This window comes from Botryllus schlosseri, chromosome 11 (genome assembly GCF_051294905.1).
Source record: "Botryllus schlosseri isolate E-star chromosome 11, Bs_hap1, whole genome shotgun sequence".
NCBI classification, from domain to species: Eukaryota; Metazoa; Chordata; class Ascidiacea; order Stolidobranchia; family Styelidae; genus Botryllus; species Botryllus schlosseri.
This window is the reverse complement of record NC_137246.1, coordinates 21,471,368-21,496,484: the sequence shown is the minus strand read 5'-3', so window position 1 is coordinate 21,496,484 and position 25,117 is coordinate 21,471,368. Positions and strand designations below refer to the sequence as shown.

Here is a 25,117-nt window from a genome sequence, read left to right as displayed (position 1 = left end):
GCATATTGTGACTGATTTCAGAAAGTTCTCAAAAAGTTCCAGGCACAGTAATATATATTTGAGGTACCTCGATATTTCAATATTATAGGCTACATTATTTACTAGCATACAACATAGATTTAAAGATAAATACTCGGACTCACTCCGATATGTACTGGACGCATCGCGCCGCAGTAAGCACCCAGCGGTGATTTAGTATCGTCGCCTCGCACCGGTACGATAAATACGATGATCCTTTGTAATTCCGTCCGATATAAGCCTGACCGGGCCAAGATCCATTCACGGCAATAGATCCTCCGATCACCCTGGCATTCTGAAAGATATACGATACAATCGACATATGACGTGCGTAATCTAAGATTTAATTTATTTGTTGCTGCTCTTACCCAGTTGAATTCCGGGGCAATATCTTGTCGCCCACATTCGACTGGTTCTGGTCGAGCTGCAATGAGATCAATAGACTTGTAAATCCTTCGCCTGGGCCCTGGTGCATCAGCGATATTCACTACACATGCACTTTATGGAGTTTTCGCACTGTGCTCATATATATGTAGACATATATGTACGATTGTACATTTTACAATTATTCTAGATATGTAAGAGTGCATACGCGGGTCAAGCAAGCATATGATCTTGTATACTCACAGCATATCTTCTCGTCACTTCCGTCGTCACAATCACTCCGATTGTCGCATTTCAAGGCTCCATTAATGCACGAGCCATCCCAACATCGGAACTGATCGGCGGAACAGGCAACTTGAACAGAAAAAAAACATTATATGCCTTTCCATAGCGATTTAGTATCAAACAACTGCGCCAGCTAATTGGGAAATTAAGGCGCTCAGTTGGCTATACTTTCTAAACTTCCATCAACACATAAACTATCCCAGTGATTCTTTACCTGTGACTAATTAGTAATTAACCCCGAGTGGGTGAAATGTAGAATTTCTAGGGGTTTGTTTATTTGATCAAATTCATTCAATACGCTGACAATAAAATCTCGCGATTATGTAACAAGTAACGGGGGTAATTGAAAAAGGTAGTGTTCTTATTGGATGTAATGATATCAGTAATGTCACGAACCACTGTTCTATGTGATACATATTACATGAGCGCTAGCACATGCATATCGAATATTTATAACACACACCCACTGCTTCCCATGATATATTCAATGATAGCAGACTGTCGCGGGATTCAAGATTCATTAGTACTTGATTTGTAGTTGATTCGAATGCGCGAATCGACCTGTCACTGATTGCCACCGTTTCGTCGAATACCTGTGCGGGAATCAGAGATAGTGGCGATTAGGGTTAGTTCGGATATCAATAATTTTCACTATCCGGATAACGGATATATCCGGATATTTTGGAATTTATCTAACCGGTTAACTGGATAATAACTGCTAAGTGAGACAATCGATTTCATTAGGTCTGCATGTAAAACGGATCTCAAAATCATTACACAGTGTTATTGTAGAGTATAGGCCTACCTACATACGCGCGCAGTATGAGCGAATACGAGAAAAACCACGCAAATTTAATGTTCACTGCTTCTGCAATGCCCTCTTTATAAAGCACAGATGCATCAATTGTGGGATCCTGTAGCCGGGACCGGAATTTTGTAACAAAGAGTCCACGTTCATTGAATGCTTTTTCAGCTTCCACAGAAGTGAGCTGAATAGAAAGCAGCGCTTCGTAGAGAGTCAAAAGGTTGGCAGGTCGTACGCCGGAAACTTCAACGGCTTTATATCCTTTTGACCATCCTTATGTTTAGGTTTGGAGTACTAGAAGGACGACTAGCTGATACTGGAATTGATGCCGACATGATACCTCGCTCTAATTCACGTGATCAGGCACGCAGCCAGCCGAAAATGTAGGGGGATTGAAATAAAATCAGGGGGTTTCGATTTTTTTTTCGAATTAATCATCAGCGGAAATCAATTATGCTTGCACGCACGCACATTTTTGCGAGCATTCGATGTCATTCAGTTTCGCGGTGTCACTCTCAGAATCCCTAATTAGAATACACTTAACGGCATATCGTCAACAAGCCATCGAGAGATAGGAGCCAATGCATGCTGGGTCCGAGATGGTTAGGCCGGTTGCCCGACATATGAGCATGCGACACAATGGAAAACGACAGTTCAGCATGGAACACAACAGCATGCGTCACTTCAGCATGTGACTGTATAACCCAAAAACTTACCCTAACCCGAAACATAGCCTAACCTAACCTAACCTAGCCTAACCTAACCTAAAGCCTAACCCTAACCCAACCATAAATCCAACCCTAACCTACCCCTAACCCGTAATTTAACTCACATGAGCATGTGTCGCATGCCAAATTGTCGCATGCCGAAGTCTCGCATGCTGTAATGTCGCATGCTCATATGTCCACGGACCGGTTAGGCCAGCGATTATATCGTTCGTAGGCCTATTGCAGATGCGATTGTGTAGGTCAACGATAATATCGTGAGCACCAAGCCAATGAAGATGCGATAGTGCAGGCCAGCGATGGAATAGTGTGTACACTGCACATGGCCTATTGCAGATGCGATTCTTCAATCCAGTGGAACTATCGGCTTGTTGAAGACGCGATAAATCAGGCCAGACACGATAGCCGAGCGCGCGGCAATCAATGACCTAATTTAACGAACTTCTCAGCAGGAGATCGCGTCACATTACATTGTGCAATGTGTACAGACGCATCTCGCTAACTGGCAACACGCTTCTCGTAAATCGGCCGTGCCAACACTGAATACGACTTATTGAAGCTTACTAAAACGTGTAAAATGCATTAGCAACGATTCTTTTTTATCCGGTTAACCGGCAGAAAAATATCCGGATATCAGATAGTGAAAATACCTCCGGTTAACCGGTTAACCGTTATCCGGATAATCCAACCCTAGTGGCGATGCTCGTGTTACCAGAAATGGAGAGGAACCTAACCTGGCGATCGGATGTCGAGTTGCCGTCGTAAATTGTGAGGTAACTGCTGTAAAAACTGCGGTCGCTTGGCACTTCGATGCGTATTATAAGCAGCTGGAGAATGGAAGGAACAGACGTGAGAAGAATATAGCCACTAATTGCGCACTTGAGAAATCATTTTTAACCAAGTAAAATTAGAAAATTTATACGAACAAAATACTTTCAGAACAATTATATAGCTCGTTATAGCACAACACTATATACAGACTCGATGCAATGCATTTTTGATATGATGCCAATTTTCATTGACGAAATATTTAGATCCCCTTATATACCTTCATCCTGTTCATGGAAATGTATGTAAGGCACTAACTACCTGGATCTTCTGATGATTGCGCTTATATGTTGAAGAGGCTCTATTTATAAAATCGTAAAGCGGAGGGTGAAGTATATTGAATAGTCGTAACGGCTTGATCACCCAAATAGTAATCAGTGCGCTTACTTCGTCGGGGACCACCATTGCATTCGAGTTGGGTTATTACAACGATCATGGATCACATACCGTGTCAGGTGGGCCCTTGAGTAACCACGAACAGTTAGCTCTCACAAAACTGCCGCGCTCGACGAAGTCCGAGGTTCGAGTAGGATACAGCACGGATCCCGTTTCTCCTTCATGTACTTGTAATGTGTCGCAACCCTGACCTGAATCTGAAGAGCAAATATGAGACCAACGCCGCCGTTGTCAGCGTTAATGGAGAACTGCTGTCATATCAAGTATATACTGTACAACTATATACAAACCGTTCAATTTTCTGGCATTAATAGTCACTTACTCAGTTACCCCACCAGTAAGGCGGTTTCAAGATTGAACAGATAGCCGCTACTTTGATTGTTGATTGACTTTTATGGACATTTCATAGGCTTAACCAGGATAACTTAAGAGCTTTGTTTGGAGAGCAGAACCAATTTCAACAGTAACGTAATGATTGGTAGGGACGAAACGAGCACATACGATACCACGATGGCTGAATCACTTTTTGGGCCATTTTCCTGTCTTTACCGTATTTAAGTTAATTAAATTAAAATTTATTCCAGTTATTAACAGAGGTTATCAGTAACGGAGTACTCTACTACTCCTACTTCTACTGTATTTCGACCAAACTATTTACTTTTTACACTTTGAATTTTAAAAAGCCGCACTTTAAGTATAAGTTTGCATTACTTTTACGAGTGCAATTGGTCCAGGACCATCCGTCACAGCAACTGATTATATATATTTGAAGATTCCACCTATTTGTACCGCCATCGGACGTTTTGCGTTAGTCGCAATTATATAGTGCAATTTCGAAATTACTTGTACCAGAGAAATTGTTGCATCTTAGATTTTCTACTTCCGCTTGAACTAGTTTTGACATGTCTTCGAAATCGCTATAAGCTATCTCTTTGTAATTGAGTAGCAATATATTTCTACTGGAGTGGCAACTTTGCATACTTTGACCACCTCTGAGTACTTACGACATAGCTTCGATTTGGTAAGTAGAATCAAAGCACCATAGTTATAACTGGACAATTATTATTGGCAGACTGGTGGAAGGCATCGGTTTTCATTGAAAAACTGCATTCAGACTTGCAGCCCTCCATAAATGTGTAATTGTGTAGGGTGTTTGTATGTATTTTAAAGATACTAAGATTGACATTAGCGTTGGGACCCCGGGAAATCCCGATCCCGCGATTAGCCCCAATGAAATCCCGGGATTTGTGAACAGCATCTACCAGGGCTTACGTAGCGTCATGTGTAATTTTTTGGTAATAAAGCAGTGTCAAAAACTAGACAGGTTGTCTAAAACATTGTTTCTTAACCTTACGTCCCTGCAGCACCCCTTTCGAAAATGGCCTACGTCTGGCGCCCCCGCCCATATTTTAAGGATATTTTGCCAACAAATTACGAAACCGTCTAAGCGATGATACTCTTTATCAGGGGTTCCTAACCAATTTGAATGTCGGAGCCGCATTTCAAACTTCATAGTATACGCAGCAGAGTTGGATCAATTACAATATTTTAATTCAAATACAATTACAATTACTTCCTTGCATGCTTCAATTACATTACAATTACAATTACTCAACGCTAAAAATATCAAATTACAATTACCTTTACAATTACAATTACTGTTAAACATGTAATTGATTACAATTATAATTACAATTACAATTACTTTTAAACAGGTGATTGATTCAGTAAAGAGGTGTTCTTTGACAACCGTAGCGACGTAATTAGCAACAATCTCAAGCTATTCATGTTTCAATTGTTCCATTCCTGATATGTAGAATACCCTTTAATTAAAAAAAACTCGAACGTATTCGAACTATTCCTAATCATGAGTACTGAAAACTACTATCACACACAAATGTTTCTAGTGACTGTTAAGAACCAAAGGTTTGAGCGACTAACAGCGAATAGGCTACAGGACAGTCAATGAAATGTAATCAAACGATTAGGCTACTCAGAGCTGAGTGAGGATAATGAAATGTAATTGTTAAGGCGTCAGCGATAAGGATAATACCGATAAGGTGCGCGAAATTAAAATAAATGCAAAAGGAAAGAACCTCCTGATAACTAAGAATTACAATATTTTGGTTCGCATTTACATTTTCACTTGCTCGGAAACTGTTAGATTGCATATGATGAACATTAGGGTGCGAAAAGTTTCTGGCCCAGTAAATTTGGACAAGATTGGAGGTAAGATTGAGGTAACATCTTTACAAATGCGTGATCAATTTTGATGAAGCCTTGGTTGGAAACTTGAATTTATTTTTGCTATTGTTGCAACAATAAGCCTCGGTACTGGTCAGAGATTAAAAAAACTTTGGCCGTGGTGTAGGAAATGGTTCAGCACAGGTTTCAGAAGAGTTTATTTGCTGTTCATCCATTTTTGAAATATTAAGATTTAATTTAGCCCACGGGTTCTCTAACTTTTTCAGACACGCCCCCCTTTACGACAGTGAATATTTCGTGTCCCCCTTATCGTCATAGCACACAATGAAACCAAAAAGTTAGCAATCCTTACATATAGTTTGACGGTAGGGAAGGTTATGACTGTTTATGAGAGAATTCTGCAACACGAAATTCAGACTATACACCGAGCAACAACCATAAATCGGGCCAAGCGCGGAAAAGATTTCAGTTCACTGGAGCGTTGCGCCCCATTAAGATGATTTCACGCCGTCCAAGGGGCACGTCCCCAGTTTGAGAACCCGTGGTTTAGCCTATATTGTAATTCACAAAGTTTTCGGTTGCTACAGAAGTATGGGAAACAATTTAGCGTGACTAAGGCCTTAAGGCCCCACGTCGTCATCCTGGTTCGTACCGGATTTTCACTGGTGCGACGAATAAATGATTGATTAAATGATTATTTAATGTTGTGATTGTCAGCTTTCCATGAAAATGTAATTGAGATTGTAATTGAGCAAAATTTTGATCAAATTACAATTGCAAATACAATTACACAAAATAGAAATGCTTTAATTACAATTACAATTACAATTACATGAAAAAATGTAATTAATTACATTTAGCTCAATTACAAATTACAATTGATCCAACTCTGATGCGCAGGGAGCCGCATTAAAATACCCGATTAGACTATATACTGATTCTAAAGGTATCTGATAACCTACCTCCAAATCTCAGCATCTAGCAAACTCGAAAGCATGCACATGCACATAGACTTCTACAGATTGTATATCTGTTATTCTAGCACTGGTAGACGCAGATTGGCAAGTGCTATACATTGATATAAATTGAAAATGCATATCATTACTCAACATACTATTTTGTTGTTATGTGATAACTCTTCATACATTCCAGCACGTGATACACAAGTTTGCAGATGATTATTCAATGAAAATATTGGACTTATTGCAATTTATACTTGACTATGAGCCGTTATTTTAATGTTAGTGAAATTGTGTCGTAATTTACTCTTCAAAAAAAAAACGATATATAAAGGTCTACGAGCAGCAGAACTCAAGATATGTCGTTGTCTGACGGGTATTCCTCCGTGCGTTTGACGCTAGTCCACGAGAATTCTGTTTCTCTGTTTTCAGAAGCGGCCTTGGACGGATTTAGAGATATCTAGTATTCCTCATTTCAGCATTCATATACAAAAATTGCCTATAACTATATATAGAAACAAACAATCACTGTCGTCCATTATATGTTTTGGCATATTTAGAGGTCACTCAGAGCCGCAAGAAGGCTACCTTGGAGCCGCGGTTAGGAATCAATATTATAAGGAATAAATGTTGTTTATGTAGCTTGCATTATGCGTATTTTACAATTTGGCTAATCCCGGGAAATCCCGGGATTGAGAAGCGAAAATCCCGGGATTTCAAATTCGATCCCGAAGTCCCAACCCTAATTGACATATATCTCATGCGGAAAGGTAGGCCTATGTGCGTTTTATATTCATAATAACTCACTTGTGCCGTTGATCACTGAAAAATGCAGAAAAGGTCGTTTGATGTAAAAAGGCCTGCATACAAAGCTTCAAATCCCTACCAGCTTGAATACTGTCCAGATACAAAGAAACGTTGGTAAAGAACGTTCTTTCTCCACATCTGCCAGTCCCGTGCGATGTGACGCCATGCTGTACCCATCTTCCTTCCTCAAAACACGAGAGCGGTCCTCCAGAGTCGCCCTGAAACGCAACAGCGCATGATGTCACGATTGAAGATACACGAGGGACAGTAAAAATAGACTGTGCACTAGAGGAAATTTACATATACAAAATTTACCCAACACGCATTTTGCCTGTCGTGTTCGTGGTGACCGGTGCAAATGAAGTGATCGCCGTTGTTCCCGTTGCTATCGGCGATCTCTGCGCATTCCGCGTCATCTAAAATCCGCACGTGAGCTTGCTCCAAAATATCCGGCGAGTCGGAATTCCGGTCTCCGTCTGAACGTTTTGAAAGCGGGAGAATTTCAGTATCGATCTCTCACCAAACGAATTCATCAGAAATTTACCGTTTATTCCCCAACCTGTAATTATACATGTGCTGTTGACTGGCGGGCCCGTTGCCCCGGGACGTGGAAGGCAAATCGACTTGTGCCACTTGGATGAGAGATCAACTGATTCGGCGAGTTTCAGCAAGGCGATATCGTTTTTGTATCCATCAGAAGGACTGTAAAATGGACACACATAATTTCCGCGTCTCGACCCCCGAGACGGTGCGAGAAACTCGACGGTAGAACAGATCTCAAAAATCATAAGTCATAGGTATCGCTTCAAATTTCTTGTAACAACGTCGGCGTATGAGTTATCAGAAAAAAGGTTCCTGCTGACCTGTAAGATCTGTGAATCATAACGTTGGAAACACTGATCGTTTTCTCGTGTGATGAATTGATCGATTTGTCATAATCGCCCACGACGACTTCGTACGTATATGAACTAAATGAGGATTTGAAAGTTCACCGGTTGGTTACAAATTATTTATATAATTAAAACCTCACCTCGAAATGCAATGCGCCGCGGTTAGAACATATTTGTCGGAGATGAGGGTGCCACCACAAGCAAATGAGCTAGAGCTTGAATAGTAATATATATACTTCCGATACAAGCCGACTTGCCATGGCCAAGATCCGTCTCGGGCATGGTGCCCACCTACTATGAGCGGTACCTGTCAAAATATGTATGGCCGTTAGAAGCGCCTTTTTGAAGATTAGTTTATAAGCAAAGGTATGCAGTCTTATTAGAGAACACGAAATCATGCTGGAATTGGTAATGAGCACATTTTCAAAATCGCTGTTCGGGTACGAACGTTTTGAACAATCCTGGTTTTGAATCTTGTGTTGATATCTGATAAACTCGCTACCTTCTCTCTCCCTTTACTGATAAATTGCATTTACCCTTAAACAACCTAATAGTTTCCCACTGTGTCAATGTGTTGAAGTTATACAATCCCTTAGTCGTCGTATATTTCCATTATATGACTACATTAGTACATTTTATCAATACATGACTCGCGCGTTTTTTCACTGCACCCCGGTCATAATGTCAATAGCTGGTTCAAACCGGGCTTTATATTGAAATTGAAGACACTCACAAACGGAAATTCAGGAGCAATTTCTGGCTTTCCGCAAGCTGCTGATCCTTCCGACGCAAGAGCTGCGAATTTGAATTCGAATTTTAAAAATAACTTCTAATGTGAAAAACCAGCATTGCACGAATTTAAACGTGAATTTCCAATTTCGATGAACAATACAATGGCACAGAATCTAAAGACTGACCGCACTGGAATTCGTCTTCATTATCTGGACAGTCCATCGCCCCGTCACATCTTGCGGACTCGGGAATGCATGACTTATTCCAGCATCTCATTTCATCAGACTCGCAACCCTCTATATACAATACAGAAGCGATCCATTCATAGATTACAGTAGGACTTTATCAAACAGAATGACTCACGAACTGCCTCCCATGATATCGAGAATCCTCTGGCACCGACAGAATAATCACTTTTAAACTTTACAATGAGAGAATTCCCCTTCGTCTCAAAGTCCGGTGGAGGTAGAATACCACAGAATTTCTTGTTTCCATACTAATATATATTAGTAATAATATATTAGTTTGATATAATCTAGTGTTAGCTTCGAATAACATACCTTAGAAGCTGAGCTCTCTTCCCCATCATAGACAACGAGATAATCATAACTGCATTTTTCGTCCGTATATGAGTTCTCGATATAAAACTCCGAGGCAAACCTCACAGAAATCACCTTCCGAAAACATAAATATCGATGGTAATATTCGGTTATGATAAGTGGAAGGATAGCATGTATATACCTTTCTTTCGGCGACGATCACGCGCCATGTTATATCAGCAAAGTTCGGGTAGTTATGTCCAGCGACATAATTAGGAGTAGAAATATTTCCCGACGTTTGATTTCTGATGGTATATTCAACTGAGAAGTATCAAATATACAATTCGAGCTGCGTGCTGAACTATAGCAGAAAAATTTCTTACTCACCTTGGCCTAGGCTGTGAATTCCATTGTTCATTACTGTAAGTAGAAATCTTTACGTAATGCTGTGTAATCGGATTTTATATATTGATCAGTACATACCGTCAGAAATGTAAGGTAGCATCTTAAACACGTCCGTATATCCCGTTGGTTTTCCTGTGGTACCACACTCTATGGCAAATGATGACAGTCCAGCGACTTCCCACGTTCCGTTTCTGAGATACATGGCCGGTCCTCCAGAATCCCCCTAAATATTATTAGTGAGATATTAAAAACAAATGAAGAGCATTTCGTTGAGATAGGAAATTCAAATTCTTCAACAAGACAATTTTGTCCCAGATGAAATCAAATGATTATTTTTTACAAATATGAATTATTATAATTGTTCCACTAAGGCTTGTAATAGCAATGTTTTAACAGCATTATATAACTGCTCGATAAAATATAAAACCTTAAAAACTGTTGAAATCAGATTGACATCGTGACCTACTGAGCAATCAATCTATCAACTGTGGTGAAAAACAAGTATAGTTTTATTGTTATTTCTGCTAGAAGTAAGAAAAATCAGTAGTGTCATTGGACTACATCAACAAATTCAACACCTACCCAGCATGCACTCGCCGTCCCTCGAGGAAGACCAGCACACAATATTGTATCCGGCATTTCTTCACCATAAAGATAATAATCATAATACGCTTTTGAGCAAATTTCTTGTGACGTCACAGGCGCTCGAACTTGGTGCATGATATGAGGGCTGGTGTAGTCTGGAACATCTGTGATACACGGTTCATTTTAAAAAAGGATTCAATATGCCCATGTAAGTAAGAATATAACGTACTTGTGACTCCCCATCCGGTTACCACAAGGACAGTTCCGGGCTCGGGAGAAGATTGTGGAAGGCATATGGGCTTCACCCAGGTGGTGATGTTAACGGCTGGGAACAAGTGCAACATCGCTATATCGTAGCCTTGGAAAATGCCGTAGTACGAGTCACTGAAACACAAGTAGTTGTAACAAACCCGATCGCGTAAATGCATTCTGTCATTTCATACTCGTATTCAGGATGGATGAAAATCCCGTTCGTAGATACTGCCTGTTCGCGTTCAGTGTCGTTGTCGGACATGTCGTGATCGCCGAATGTCAGCAGAATCTCTTGTCTGAAAGTGTGTATATCGTATAGGTTTTCCCGTGTTATTAGAAACTTCATTCGTACTTTCCGGAGAAGCAATGTGCTGCCGTTAGCGCCCATTCCTCCGAAATCAGAACGACTCCGCATTGAAATCTCCATTCGACGGACCCCGGAGAACGCACTTGCATGTTTCCCTGCCAAGGCCAGGATCCTTGTTCAGCCTCGTAGCCTCCGACGATACGTGCGTCCTGACAACGATGGTATAGGTTACTCGACCCTTCATTAATCATGAAGCCGTGATATCATTGGTAATTTAAGATTATTGGTCAACATAATGTTACTGTGCACACCGGTGTCAGATACGAATCCCCGCGTTACGTCAAAGTACATTTTTTCCAAGCCTGGAGATATTTGCACTCAACACAACAAGGCAGATTCATCGGTAAATTCAACAAGCGACTGCAGTCAGTTGGCGTAGTTGTACGATGCGCACGAACTTTGTTTCGACTAGGATCAACTCTAGAGCAATGGTTGGCAACCTTTTCGACCTCGCGGACCGGTAAAACTTTAAAACAAATGCCACGGACCGGTTACTCTTGAATAATAAAACTTACCCCTAAATGCAATTACGACAACTGTATGTAGCTCAAATGTAATATTGCGAACTGCATTTGTTGCTGCTTTTCGGTAGTAGGCTACATGTTTTTATGCACTATCCTGTTGTAGTTTACGCAAGGCAAAGCTCGCGAAGTCCTGTTAAAGAGCACTAACTATTGTGATTGTTCGTAATCCTTTGAAAGGAATGACATGCGGTTTGCCAGACCCTGTTATATTGCTAGGATCGCTTATTTGCAATGTCGAAATTGAACGACTCTTGTTTATGAGTCTTTCGCAGGTTCCACATCTAACTTGTCCGAAACGAGTCGGAAGCTACTATCAAACAGTTTCGTACAATAATCGCAGAATTGTGACATACGCCCAAAGTAGACCATGAAATCTTTATTACGACACAACCATAAACTTCTTACTCAATTTATAATCGAGTGACAAAATGTTATTATATGTCGCAGACCGGCAGGAAACTTGCCACGGACCGGCGGTTTGAACCACAGCTCTAGTGTATATAATTCCTACTCAAAGCTTATAGGGGGCTCTGTACTTGCTTGAAAGCCAATCTTCATAGCCGTAAGCAGTATGTCTTACGAAAGGCACTAACGGAATGAGACACCCTGAGAGTCATCAACGCAAGAATCGAAGCAGCCGATATCGAAAAATATCGATCTGGTGTAACATGGTCAACCTAGTCGACATTCCATAAATACTAGAAAAACGAGTGTCTTGAAAAGAACAATGCACAACGGTATGTTTACCATATTTTGGAATCGGGAAGAGGACAGTTTTATCAAATCATAAAAGTTGGTTTACCGAAATTTAAAACGGCTGATTTCGAAATATTTACTGAAAATCTTGTTTTGTTGGTTAAAAAAAGGTCATCACTCCGATTCGACTCTCGAATGACCCGCTCGAACGTCCGCATTACGTATATTTCGCGTCAATTGGAGAAGAGCATTTTCAGCCAGATGTGTCGTTCACGGCTGGGGACAAGGATAGTGATTTAACGATAGGATCAGGCAGTTATAAGGTTCAAGGCCAGAGTTGCGTATTGTGGTAGGCCGGTTAACGCCTATATTTTCCAAATCCCCCTGGCGCTTGCGGGATAAAAATGGAGATCAGAGGTACATTTTCGGCAACAGTGCTAGTAGCGAAACATACCCATTTGAATGCTGGAGCTATTTCTTGTTTTCCACACTGCGACATGTTGTTCGCGGCGCCTGTCGAAACATACGCTAACAGGAAAATGAACTTGACGGGTTTCATCATGAACTTACACGACGCCTCGTCGGCAGCATCAAACGGACATTCAACGATACCGTTGCACAACATCGTCTGCTTAATGCAGGTTCCATCCCAACATCGAAACTCGTCCGACAAACATTTGTCTGTAAAATCGCATTCGTTTTCATGTATTTTCCGATTACTGATACACGGCAATTTAAAAACACACCTTCCGTCGTCCAATCAAAAGAAAATCCGACAGCGGTTGACGGCACGTAGGACGAGCTGACAAATCGCACTGTTATTGAATTGCTGGTTGAAAGGAAGCCCCTTGGAGGTGTTTGTCCACAGAAATCGTAGAGATACTGCAACAGGTAGCGTCTAAGCTTTACTAATCGTAAATATCCATATCGTAGATCAGTGTTAGGCAAATAAGGTATAATCGAATACAGTGACTATAACTGAGGACTGAGGTTGCATCTTAAACAAAAATCAATTCAAAACAAAAATGTTTAAAACGTGGCATTAATCTTCTAATTGTGACATCACAGTATATTTACATTGACAATTCAAAATCCAGGGTAAATATGGATTCTTTGACGAAAAAGGCTTTCGACCCATGTCATAAATTTTACAGGGCCGGCCAACCCGTGGCCCGCGAGAAGGTTTTGAGTGACCCGCGAGGTCATTTCCGAAATTTCTAATATCAAAAATGGATCGCACAGATTGTGAACTTGCAAGGCTAACCAAAAATTTGATTAGTCTGGCCGCAACACTTGAGATATGATGACTAAAATATCAGATTTGACGCATTGACAGATCCTTCAGCCATTCACATATTGGTATATCTTCGTACACTACAATAAAGCAGAATAATTTGCGGTAGATTTATCAAAGGTAAAAAATTTATACAAGCTTGGCGCAACATGTTGTCACTCGATTTCTTGTTTTTAATATTGTTGCTCTTTTGTGAAAATGGAAGTACACCTAATGTATCAGATTGAGTCTAACTATATTCGCGATTACGAGACAAAGTGTCGTTCATCATATGCGACATTGCGTTTGCGCTCGCAGTAAGACCGTCGACTATGGAACCTAGGCACGAAATGATTGACGCATGTTGGTCGCATCTTTCGATATCCATGTCCATGCGCCGAATAGCCCAGTCCTCGCAAACTTAGCCCAGCGATATACAACAGGCCCGCAATATAGTCAAATGACAATATTATTGACCTATGAACGTCAAAAAATCTTCGCGCGGCTAGTGGCCCGCGCAATAATTCGTCAATCGAATGTGGCCCGTTGGCTGAAAAGGTTGGCCAGCCCTGATAAATGGACAAAAAATATCGTTATGCAGCATTTTTAAGGTCGGCCGTCATCATCATCAGAAAACCGACTAAGTTCCAATGATCTATACCTCCGTGATAAACCTGTTAAACCGACAAACCATTTCGAGGGCTCCAACCACTTCATATCGTGTGCGTAGACTATATCGGGTGCAAACCGTCCGCAGGCTCATATTACTTATTTTTTCAAAAGTACTTACGCCAATATGGCATAATTATACGATAGACAAAAAACACAATTTTTTAGAGGCAATTTTTTTGAAACACTGTTCAAAACATGTTTTAAACAAGGTGTTTTGAAACACCATTTGTTTAAAATGAAACTCTAACTATAGCCAATCATTCCATTTTTACTATACATGTATTCATGTATATATTTACCATAGGCGCTGAACTCCAATTTTCCTGACGTCATAGTGCGTCATAATTGACAAATGAGCCGACTCGCTAGTGTTCAATATCACCTGTCACTTGTATATGGTGGCAAAATTACGATAGTATTAAGCAGGCGTGCTTGCTGAATTGATTGAATTCATTTCAAATTTACCAAGGTAGCGCCAGTTTATTATGGTTAAGTACACCCACAATCCACATGCACCAATGCCAATAATTCATAGATCGGATCAGCATCCTCGTGTAACGGACTCGCACGTAATATACTCGTCACTACTACGACACATCACGCTGCTATAAGATAAGATTACTAGCTAGTCCGACTATGCAGTCAATTAGCAGCTCGCAATCTCCCGCAACATACTCGCCAACACACGCGCCTACAATCAGGAGATTTCAATTACTCACCTCTAGAACAAACGAATACGCATCTTTGGTGACGGCTAATAAACTAAAGTTGCAGGAATTATTCTCACAAATGGAAAGTCTGCGCTGGACTCTATTCATTAGTCACTCTGATTTCAGGGGAGTTAGAAGTTTCGATATCAAGAGCCTGCAAGACATTTTCTGATCGTTCTGTTTTAGTATTAGGGTTAATCGAAGTCAATTACGCCGCTGTCTGTTCACGATCAGTATGTATTTCGATCAATTCCGTCCATGTTCAATGCCTGAGCCAGTCTGACATCACAATCACAGAAAACGCGATAGTTCCGGCCGGCGCATCATATATCATATTCCGACACAGCAGGAGATGACAATCGTCACATTTCGCCCAATAAAAATTGACATCTCTAGTAGCTCAAACCTTGAGACGCATCTTCTGATGGTTATGTTCAAGTATGAGCGGAAATCAAGTACGCACGCGTCGCACATGCTTGCGGACATTCGATGTCATTCAGTTTCGCGATGTCGATCTTTAATCACAATCGAGAGCCAAAACATTCCAGGCCCGAGATGCGATAGTTAGGCTAGCGATGATATATTTCGTAACAGGCCTATTGCACACGCAATTGTGTAAGCCAACGATGGTATCGTGTGCAGGCCAGCGACGGTATAGTGCGCACCGGGCCTATCCCAGATGCGATTCTTCAAGTCAGCGAAACTAGGCTTGACGGAGGCGCGAGAAATCATGCCAGCGACGATTGCAGGGCGCGCAGCAATCAATGACTTCGCAATCATCTCACCGCGAGATCGCGTTGCGTTACATTGTGCACAAACGATTCCCGCTAATTGAAAACACGCTTGTCGTTAATTGGCCGTCGCCACGCACAACACTGATAAAATACGACTTACTGAATTGCAACTGAATATTAGCGTCAGAATGGTCATTTCAAAAGGACGGGGTTTTGCTACACGCCTGAATGTATTTTTGCTGATATGCTTAAGTGTTCAGCAGCAGTACGAAATACATTGCTTAGTTCAAAATCGATCAATTCACCAGCCAGTCAGTTACAGGCCTAGCCGAATTCTGGGTATGCCGTATACCCAAAAAAATTCCTAGGTATGAACGGCATACCTAGCATACCCGAGTTCAGCGCCTATGATATTTACTCAAAGTGCGATCGAGTTTGAGTCATGACCAAAGTTCGAATTTCGAGTCACCTATCTGACAAACAGTCAGTATGTTCGAGTAATCTGGATAAAAATAGCTTGAACTCGGATTTGGACATATAAAATGTGATAATGTCATAAAATGTAATAATTTAACTCAAATATATCGAACCATTCTAAACAAGACTCAGGTATCGAGAGGAATACGTCGGCGAAACGTTATAATACTCCTACCTGTTCGGAGTTTTCCGAAGGACCATCAAATATCTGAAGATGGTCGCCGTATCCGCACCCACCATACAAATAGCTGTATCCAATCGAAAACCTCTCATCGAAGCGAATAGCGATATGCTGCGACCAAAAAACGCATGAAATAGTGAATAAAGGAAGTTAATTTCTCCGTAATTCTACTTTGTCTTCGGGAGCAGTGATGATCCAGGTACATTGCTCATATTCTGGATACGGTGCCGGAAAAAATGGCGTTGATACTGTCCCGCTTGTACCGTTTATGTGGTTGTTTCCTTGACAAGAAGAATCTGCGAAAATCAATATGCATTGCTCATGTCAATTTCTTTAACGCCTGCAGCATTATGTGTAGAATTGTGGATGTATGGTTAAATCAGGTGAAATATAACGTTATAACGCATACCGTGGAATCGTCAATAGACAAGCTTTTGATGCAAGTGTGATAGTACCGAAGTATCAGGTTAATTAACCAATCCGGTCAGTCCATGTAAGTAATGGATTGCTGGGTCTTTGACTTGGGAAATAGTGTTTTTAAAGTCTTACAAGCGAATAAGACCAAACCTACAAGCACATAAGTAACCATAGTTTGCCGAATTGCTGTATTGCGCAGATTTAATATTTGGTGCAATGGCGGGTTTCGGGTTCCATCATTAATATGTGGATTTAACAGATCCAACGATATTGGATAATGTTGTACAGTTCGTGATATCTTCGGGACGACTTATATAGTATAGCTAATACATGTTGTATATTCATTATTTGTATAACCAGATGTCGTGTTTGTTTATTTTCGGCTAGCTCCTTGTATTGAATGTGCATGCTGGTATACCCATAGAACTGAACGATGTTGTATATATTGGGATAATGCAAATTCATTGTAAAATCAAGTATAGAAGTGGCGCACAAAACCTGTGCCGTGATAAGCGCCACTATCACGATTTTTACTTATAATAATAATGTGGATTTGCATTACAAAATGCGTTTGTACTGATATAGCTCTTTCGAAATTTAGATGACATCGCAGTGGTGTTGTCACGTCGGGTTGAATGCGGTTTAATTGACATATATCAATCGAAACCACTTCATCCCGAGTTGCGCTCTTACGACGCTGGTCTGGTGATGAAAAATGTCTGCTCACAGAAAGAAATCAACTTCCATGAAACCATGATAACTCACCTATAGAAGAGAAGTTGAAAGAAAATCCAAGTCCATTGATCGATTTATCAGTTTTAAAAGAAACGTACATATCACTATTTCGGATGAAATGCGTTGTTAAAGGTCTTGTTGTATTACATAATTGGAGTTTTTCGTCCTGTAATGAAAATGCGATGCTCCTTACAATTCAGTTGAAACATGACCAATTCACCACTTTGCGTGTAGTGATAGCGATTCTTACATAAGCACTGGGACGTGACGTTCCTTCTGAAATTGTCAACGAATCGTACGGACACGAATTTCCAACACCATCTTCGAGGTCAAACAGTCGATCGAATTGGATTGATATCTCCTGATGACACAAAAGTTTCGTCACCTATGCACATTGCTAAGTATTTACTTAACTATAATTTCATTCTAACACGTTTATTTTGGTATCACCCCCCATAGCTACCCAGGGGTACAGCTGACTTCATCTGGCGTTCTTCTTTTAATTAAATTGCTCTAACATAATTTGCCACTATTCATATGTATCCGAGTAAATAAATTATACTGTAATGAATGTAGTCGTAAAAGCAGTAATCGGGTTCAGTACCGCCAGACACCTATTCAATTGATTGAATTAATATGTTCATTCTTTTTATTGTGACTTGTGAACATGCCCTTACTTATATCGGAAATCACTTTCAGGACTTATAGAAAGTTCCCAATTTCCATGGTAAATGGTCATAGAATGTTATTCATAACTATTCCTACGCTATCTATTGATGTTTACTTCGGAATAAAAACGTACTATGGAAATAGATCGCGGCATATTTCGCGGAAATCATGCGTATCAATACAATGCACGTGAGTTGTAATCCCCCAGATAAAAATATCTCGCAAGGCCATCCTTACCATGTCCGGATTCGGTGATCGTACGATCCATACTTCTTCCAAAAAGCGACCATAAGTGGAAGGAAAGTTGGTTGACGAAATAGTTCCACTCTCTGCGTGAATGTGAGTAACGCGACTCTCCGGAATGGAAGATTCGTCTGGGTAAATATATCACAATGCATCTTGCACCACCAACGTGTGTACTAAAATTTATGACCCTGCCCTTCCACAATCTGGGAGGTATTTTATCAACCACAATTATACAGGTTCGATACTCTCTTCTCGCCATGGGATACTTAAAACATGGGGTATTAAATATGAATATATCATTGCGCTGTAGTAAATGTGTATATATTTTATGATATTGTTACTGAATATTTCTATATGTTTACCACTGTACAAATCCCTTTGAAATTTGTTTCGATTGATCCCACTCTGAATGTTCGTCAATAGAGTATAAGATTGAAAAACAGGGATTCGATTCGATGTGAGCAAAAATGCCAGTATCTGATCCGAATCAGTTATAATTCAATTTTGTCCATCGTCATGTTAATGTAATATCTAGGCAGCGCAATATTGCTCGCATCCTAAAATACTTTGAGCGTCTCTTACTAATAGCCGTCCATGTGAATGAAAATCCACGATATGTAACCGATCCGTCGCTGGTGAAGGTGACTTGCAATTGACTGCCGTCGGTATGGAAGCTAGGAAACACTTCGAACCCGCAGAATACCTTCAAAACGCTCATCTGATTAATCAACTTTATTTGTCGCCGCTATTAAGATAACATCATCTTTAAATTCAAACCTTTTCGTTATCAAACGTGAGGGCATCATAATAACACGTTGATCCACCAAGTTCGACTCCAAAGTAGTCATTCGATTTGATTGCAATTACCTGGATAAAAAAAAACGTCGCTGGATCAAAAGTAAAAGGGCCGCGACAAGCGGTGTAGTTTTGAGGTCAACCTTATCTCCATGTGTAATGCAAATAGTATCATGAAAAAGTAGCCTCAATCTCATACAAACGATATTTTCACTTGGTCATTTTCTGCATTACGTCACAATTTCTCGTTGCAATTATATCGACACTGAAATCGACATTAGGAATGGTGATTTTGGAATTTGCGTGTATTTCGTATTGACTATATCCGTTTTATTTTTTTAACAATCAACTGGGTGGGAGCCCAGCATATACCCGCTGCCTTTATGCGTCGCAAGTGCCGTCAATATGAAAAATATATTTCAAGGTTCACTGCATGGGTGCACCGACATTATATTTACGACAATTATACTTTGGCTTAAGGCACGTAACTTGTACTCCACGCTATGACGGAAAATCTTTTTGTTTACATCATATAGTGTTTAATAGCAATTGCGCGTAGTGCATCGACTGAAATAGTCAAAGGCAGGATCGAGGAAATTTAATCATTTGGGTATGCTTGGCTGGTTTATTAGCAATTCCTCACATTCCTTTCTCATTTGCCAGTAGATAGATCGCCAACTGGGCGCCTAAAATAACGATTTCTAATTGAAAACTGTCTTTGGGACCACTGTGTGGCTTCGCAGCATAACGATATTCAAATTCGTATTGGTGTTATGGGGTCTAGTAGTAAATAGGAGTCTCACCATTCCATCAGGTACAACAATATTCCATGAGCATTCTGCATCATTCGGATAGTTGGAGGGATAGTTTGGTGACGCTATAGCGCCCTGCATCCCGTTGACGGTAATTCCGCCGTAACATGCTTCTATAAATAGACCGATAAAGTTGAGGATAATTCAGCAATACAAGACAGTCAACAACAGAATCGGTCATAATAGTCAGAGTTGCAAAGCAAGTAGAAGTAGACGTAACACCACAAATGTTGACTCAATTATAAGTAGCCGTAGTGATTTCCAAGATATGTCAAAACTACTTCAAGTGGAAGTATAAAATGAAAGGTCTGAGAAGTACTCAAGAAAGTACTTGCGAAGAGTAGATTTGGTCGAAGGGCCGCAAACTTTTAGCAGTAAATCCAAGGTGGCTCCTGTCGAAATTGCAAGCTGTATTTGCAAGCAAAATGACGAATGGCGCTACAAATACAAATTACTGTTTCACGCGGTTCTTATGTCGATTTCACTCTAGATAACTACTCACACTTCTATATAAACAGGCAAAACTGCTTAGAAGTTTTGGAATAAGTGTCTCACTTTTATATGTGAAATGATAGATAACCAACCTACAGAGGGAGATTGCCTTGTTGTTGCATAGCGGCTATTATATTCCAATCCTAAAGTGGATAGATGGCAAGAAAAAGTGTTGTTGATGACAGGATAGTCATCTGGCATTGGAAAGGCGATCGCCCTCAAGCTAGCATCGTGCAACATGAAGGTGGTTGGGTGTGCTACAAACATTCGAGCACTGGAAGATGTCGCTGAACAGGCAAAAGAGCAATGTCGTGGCGTAATCGTCGCGATTAGGTGCGACGTTGAAAAAGAACAGGATATCCTGGATTTATTCAAATTTATTGACGAAAAATATTCCGGTATCAACGTTCTCATCAACAACGCCGGATTAGCGCACGATTGTCAGTTGCTGTCCGGCAAGATAGAAGATTGGAACCAAATGCTGCCAGTCAACGTACTGACGCCTACGATATGCAGCCGCGAGGCCGTCAAACTCATGACGAAACACCGCATAGACGACGGTGACATTATAAGCATCAACAGTACTTTGGGACACGGTGTAGACAACCGGCCTGCGGCGCACTACCAAGTTCGCCATCACCGCTAAGCGATGACGTCAATATCACCAGGGCATGTCGAGTCGTACTTCGTAAATAGATGGTATCAGCGAGACCGAGAACCCGGCCGAGCCGCTGAAATGCTTTCCAAGTTCGCGGCAATGCGGCAGAAGATCTTGCCGAAACGGTCGTGTACGCGCTTTCAAGCCCACGAAGTTGTAACATATGCGAACTACTTGTGAAATCTGCTACTGAATACTAATTTTATACCGAGTCCAGTAGAGCTATTATTGGGGGATGAAATTGTCCCAGACGTTTGACTATAAAATACACAGAACAATATTGAAACCTTCCGATGTTCGAAAATTGATATGATCATATTCGAATGTACCTTCCACTGGATCTGACGTTCCATTCGTCACTGCCAAAACAAGTTGATTGCAGCAATCAGATTTGATGCAAGTGATACTTTTGTACTACGACTTTCTCAAATACCTTCCACAATCCATTGGGAATAAGACGAAACTTTGGTAAAGACGTCGACTCCTTCAGGTCTTCCGCAGCTGGTCTGTCTCGATACGATTCCGAATTGCAGCCATGTATTATTGCGAAAGCACATAAGGGGTCCAACATCGTTCTGCAGTGATATGGATTAATTATCGTGTGATGTCTAGGATACGGAAAAGGTATAACGATAACGAATATCTTACGGAGCAGGCTCCTATTCCCCCATTTTCGGGATCACCGGCACATATCATGTTCTCTTCGTTGAATACGTAATAGCTTAATTGTTCTTCGCATACGGAGCTATTCAGGATTGGAACTCGGCCCTGGCGTAGGCTTGTGGATCGATAACTCCCATCATCTGACAAAGCGAAAGTTGGAAAATAAGCTCAATCCATATAGGTCAAAATGTGAAGTGAGGAATTACGGTCTTTCGATTTGGCAATGACCATCACCATGTCCAGTACGCAATAAAATATCTTCAACTTGAAATTGAATTGACAACGAAAAACTCAAGGAATAATTTTTAGTTTACCCTGGGCTGTAACTTGCTGGCTTTCACGTTCAAACAACCCAACAAATTATGTATGTAGACATTGTCAAGATGTCACTGATCTGGGGAATCTCGCGTATTAACAAATCTACGAGCTTGTCCAAACTTTAGTGTGCATGTGTCCAATGGTTCAAGTTCAATGGACGGACATGCTCATATACTTGAACGTCCAATCAAGTTGGTCACGGTCATTCAGCCTCACCGTAGGAAAGAAAATGCATCTGATTTCACGCCCGAAAACAAGACATGACACAACCACAATTATCGACGTAAATTGTAAGTCTTGGCTTCCTTATACAGGAAGTCAACTTTAGTCAAAGACTATGAACAGTAGGGCTCTTCGAAATTGACTTTTTTTCTCAAATCGTACTGGCTACTTGATAAAATTGTTAGGTTACCTAATTTAGGCCTACACACAAAATTTGGTTCAATTCCAGCCAGTAACCGCTTTGCTACAGGAGAAGAAAGTTTCTATTTATAATATAAAAATGAATACTAAAAAATTTGAAATTTTCTGCTCACCCCATGAAAGTGTTAGGCTGTCTATAGAAACGATCCTCGCCAAATTTGGTTCAATTCAAACCAGTGGAAGCGGAGTAATTGCCGTCGAAAAATTTTGATATGAATAAAATAGTATTTACGGTGAGCACAACTACAATAAATAAACAAAAATCGGTCACCGTAAATACTATTTTATTCAAATCCAAATTTTCCGACGACAATAACTCCACTTCCACTGGTTGGAATTGAACCAAATTTGGTGAGCATCGTTTCTATAGACAGCCTAACACTTTCATGGGGTGAACAGAAAATTTTCAAATTTTTAGTATATATTTTTATATAATAAATATAAATTTTCTTCTCCTGTAGCAAAGCGGTTACTGGCTGGAATTGAACTAAATTTTGTGTGTAGGCTTAAATTAGGTAGCCTAACAATGTTATCGAGTAGCCAGCACGATTTGAGAAAAGAAGTCATTTTTGAAAAGACCGAATGAACAGTATATATATCGCACTATATGCCCTTTCTCGGTTGAATTTGCGTATAAAACTATTTGAAGCCGCGGATTGACATCATAGAGCAGACCTGGGCAAAGTGCGGCTCGTGGAGCTATTCTGAGCGGCCCGTGAAAAGTTGCTTGGCTGCATAAGCTGAACCGACAATTCGTTTAATTTCAAGATTGCACTTTTACATGCCGTGTTTACGCAACCTACGTACCTCGAATGCGTAATACAGATTCAAATTCAATGTAGAAAATTATGACGTAACAACGAGACTCACGAGAAGTCACCAATCATTCTTTGTTGCCTTTATCACATTTAGGCTACGCATTACACGAGCTTCAAAATGTTTCGGGATAAGTTTCCATATCACTAATTGGTGAAACAAATCAAGTAGTTCCCGCGATTACTAAGTGTCATCATCACTGATAAAGGATGAACGGACATGTCAAAAAAAGAAAGCCGAAAGCTGAAATTTAAAGATACTTTGGAGCACTTCTTAGCAGTGGTGGTCCTGCGGATGGGGGGGGGGGGGGGGGTGAGCGAGACTTTCAGGCGGCCCCTATAGGTATGTAATCGTAGCTTTTGGGGGGTCCGCCCCCAGACCCCCATTCGCATTTATTATTGCCAACGTAATATTAGTGCGCCACTTGGAAACGGCTTTGAAGCAGGCTTAAATGTAATGTTGAATTGATATAGCTCAGTGGTTCTCAAGCTTTTTCACCTCGCTGTACGGTACTGCTGGTATCGCTTAATTGCAATGTCGAAATTTGACAAGCCCGGTACCCCAAATTTACCGAGATATCAACTCGTTAGGGTTCAGTATATCGTAAATGCCGAAAATGCAGGTCTTCTTGCTTCGACGAACTTACGCCTAAGCTCCACTCTCGCGCGATGTGCACAAACGTAAGCCTATATAATAACATACAGTCACTAAAATTTGACGTACAAGTAAGTATTGGGGAATCTCGGCAGACCAGGGCCGCGGGCCGTATATTGCCCGTTCCTGCTTTATTACGACACAATGCAGAAATATCTGAAGTTTTATTTCTCTAATTAGTGGACAAGCGTATACGTCTCCCCGCATTTCGGGTTTGTGATACAAAATTCTAATACATGTCGTGGACCGGTAGGAAACTTGCCACGTGCCGTACGGACCGGCGACTGTGAACCACTGCTCTTGCTACTGGGCCTTCTTTTATCATACATTGTCAAATTCTAAGAAGGCTACCTCTGCCACATGCAGAGACTTGATGATTATTGGGATGTATGGGACTTTTCTAACAAATGCAGAGATTTGATGATTGACCCATCTGTATGGAATCATCTTCTTGTTTGTTACCTGGATTTCCACGTATATTCACTATAAACCTTAAAATAGCGCTTTAACCAAAGAGGGGCGGGCCCTTCAACCAGGGGGGCCTAGGCGACCGCCCACTTCGCCCACCCCAAAAGCCACCACTGCTTCCTAGTAGTTAGTGTCGAGCATGTCACTGTGTTTAAGAAGTATAATTTAAGTCGGTCTTATGACAAAAACACGAAGATATGCACTCGGTTAAGGTAGCGCGAATTTCGGAAGAACTACAAGCTTCGCTCAAGGCAATTTCGCCAAGCTGAACAGTACACACTCCTTGGAAGGCAGTGACTAAGACAAGCTTTGTACTATCACAAAGAGTTTCTAATGTCTTGATAGAAAAACGATGATAGGGTTGCTAATGAGAGTTGAAAATCTATCATGTTTAATATTGTTTTGAAACATGACAGCAAATAAATAGTATTATTTGGTAATTAACCGTCACTTGCTCATTCCCTAATATCCAAACATCCCTTGTGCAGCATTTATTAGCTAA

General features: G+C 40.7%; 1 protein-coding gene and 1 pseudogene across 9 annotated transcripts in view; one reads left to right on the top strand and one right to left on the bottom strand.

The window, feature by feature from the left end:
- The window catches only part of LOC145450185 (uncharacterized), a 161,197-nt gene that overhangs the window by 14,954 nt on the left and 121,126 nt on the right, over positions 1–25,117 (bottom strand). For 6 of the 9 annotated variants that reach the window (XM_080328690.1, XM_080328689.1, XM_080328688.1 and 3 more), the window contains 31 exons: positions 18,508–18,644; positions 17,852–17,962; positions 17,632–17,767; positions 16,621–16,745; positions 16,444–16,560; positions 13,149–13,284; positions 12,973–13,083; positions 12,857–12,915; positions 11,168–11,331; positions 11,007–11,111; positions 10,793–10,947; positions 10,561–10,727; positions 10,057–10,201; positions 9,961–9,993; positions 9,776–9,894; positions 9,595–9,708; positions 9,398–9,530; positions 9,220–9,330; positions 9,036–9,097; positions 8,443–8,609; positions 8,276–8,380; positions 7,957–8,114; positions 7,728–7,888; positions 7,492–7,630; positions 7,413–7,427; positions 3,493–3,638; positions 2,952–3,044; positions 1,151–1,280; positions 646–756; positions 387–442; positions 144–313 (listed from right to left, as the gene is read on the bottom strand). In XM_080328690.1, the coding sequence (XP_080184816.1) occupies positions 144–313; positions 387–442; positions 646–756; positions 1,151–1,280; positions 2,952–3,044; positions 3,493–3,638; positions 7,413–7,427; positions 7,492–7,630; positions 7,728–7,888; positions 7,957–8,114; positions 8,276–8,380; positions 8,443–8,609; positions 9,036–9,097; positions 9,220–9,330; positions 9,398–9,530; positions 9,595–9,708; positions 9,776–9,894; positions 9,961–9,993; positions 10,057–10,201; positions 10,561–10,727; positions 10,793–10,947; positions 11,007–11,111; positions 11,168–11,331; positions 12,857–12,915; positions 12,973–13,083; positions 13,149–13,284; positions 16,444–16,560; positions 16,621–16,745; positions 17,632–17,767; positions 17,852–17,962; positions 18,508–18,644 (3,691 nt within the window). The remainder of the gene's footprint in view (positions 1–143; positions 314–386; positions 443–645; positions 757–1,150; positions 1,281–2,951; positions 3,045–3,492; positions 3,639–7,412; positions 7,428–7,491; positions 7,631–7,727; positions 7,889–7,956; positions 8,115–8,275; positions 8,381–8,442; positions 8,610–9,035; positions 9,098–9,219; positions 9,331–9,397; positions 9,531–9,594; positions 9,709–9,775; positions 9,895–9,960; positions 9,994–10,056; positions 10,202–10,560; positions 10,728–10,792; positions 10,948–11,006; positions 11,112–11,167; positions 11,332–12,856; positions 12,916–12,972; positions 13,084–13,148; positions 13,285–16,443; positions 16,561–16,620; positions 16,746–17,631; positions 17,768–17,851; positions 17,963–18,507; positions 18,645–25,117) is intronic. The other 3 variants (XM_080328687.1, XM_080328683.1, XM_080328684.1) reach the window with 2 other exon arrangements.
- On the top strand, positions 20,497–21,261 carry LOC145449922 (dehydrogenase/reductase SDR family member 11 pseudogene; annotated as a pseudogene).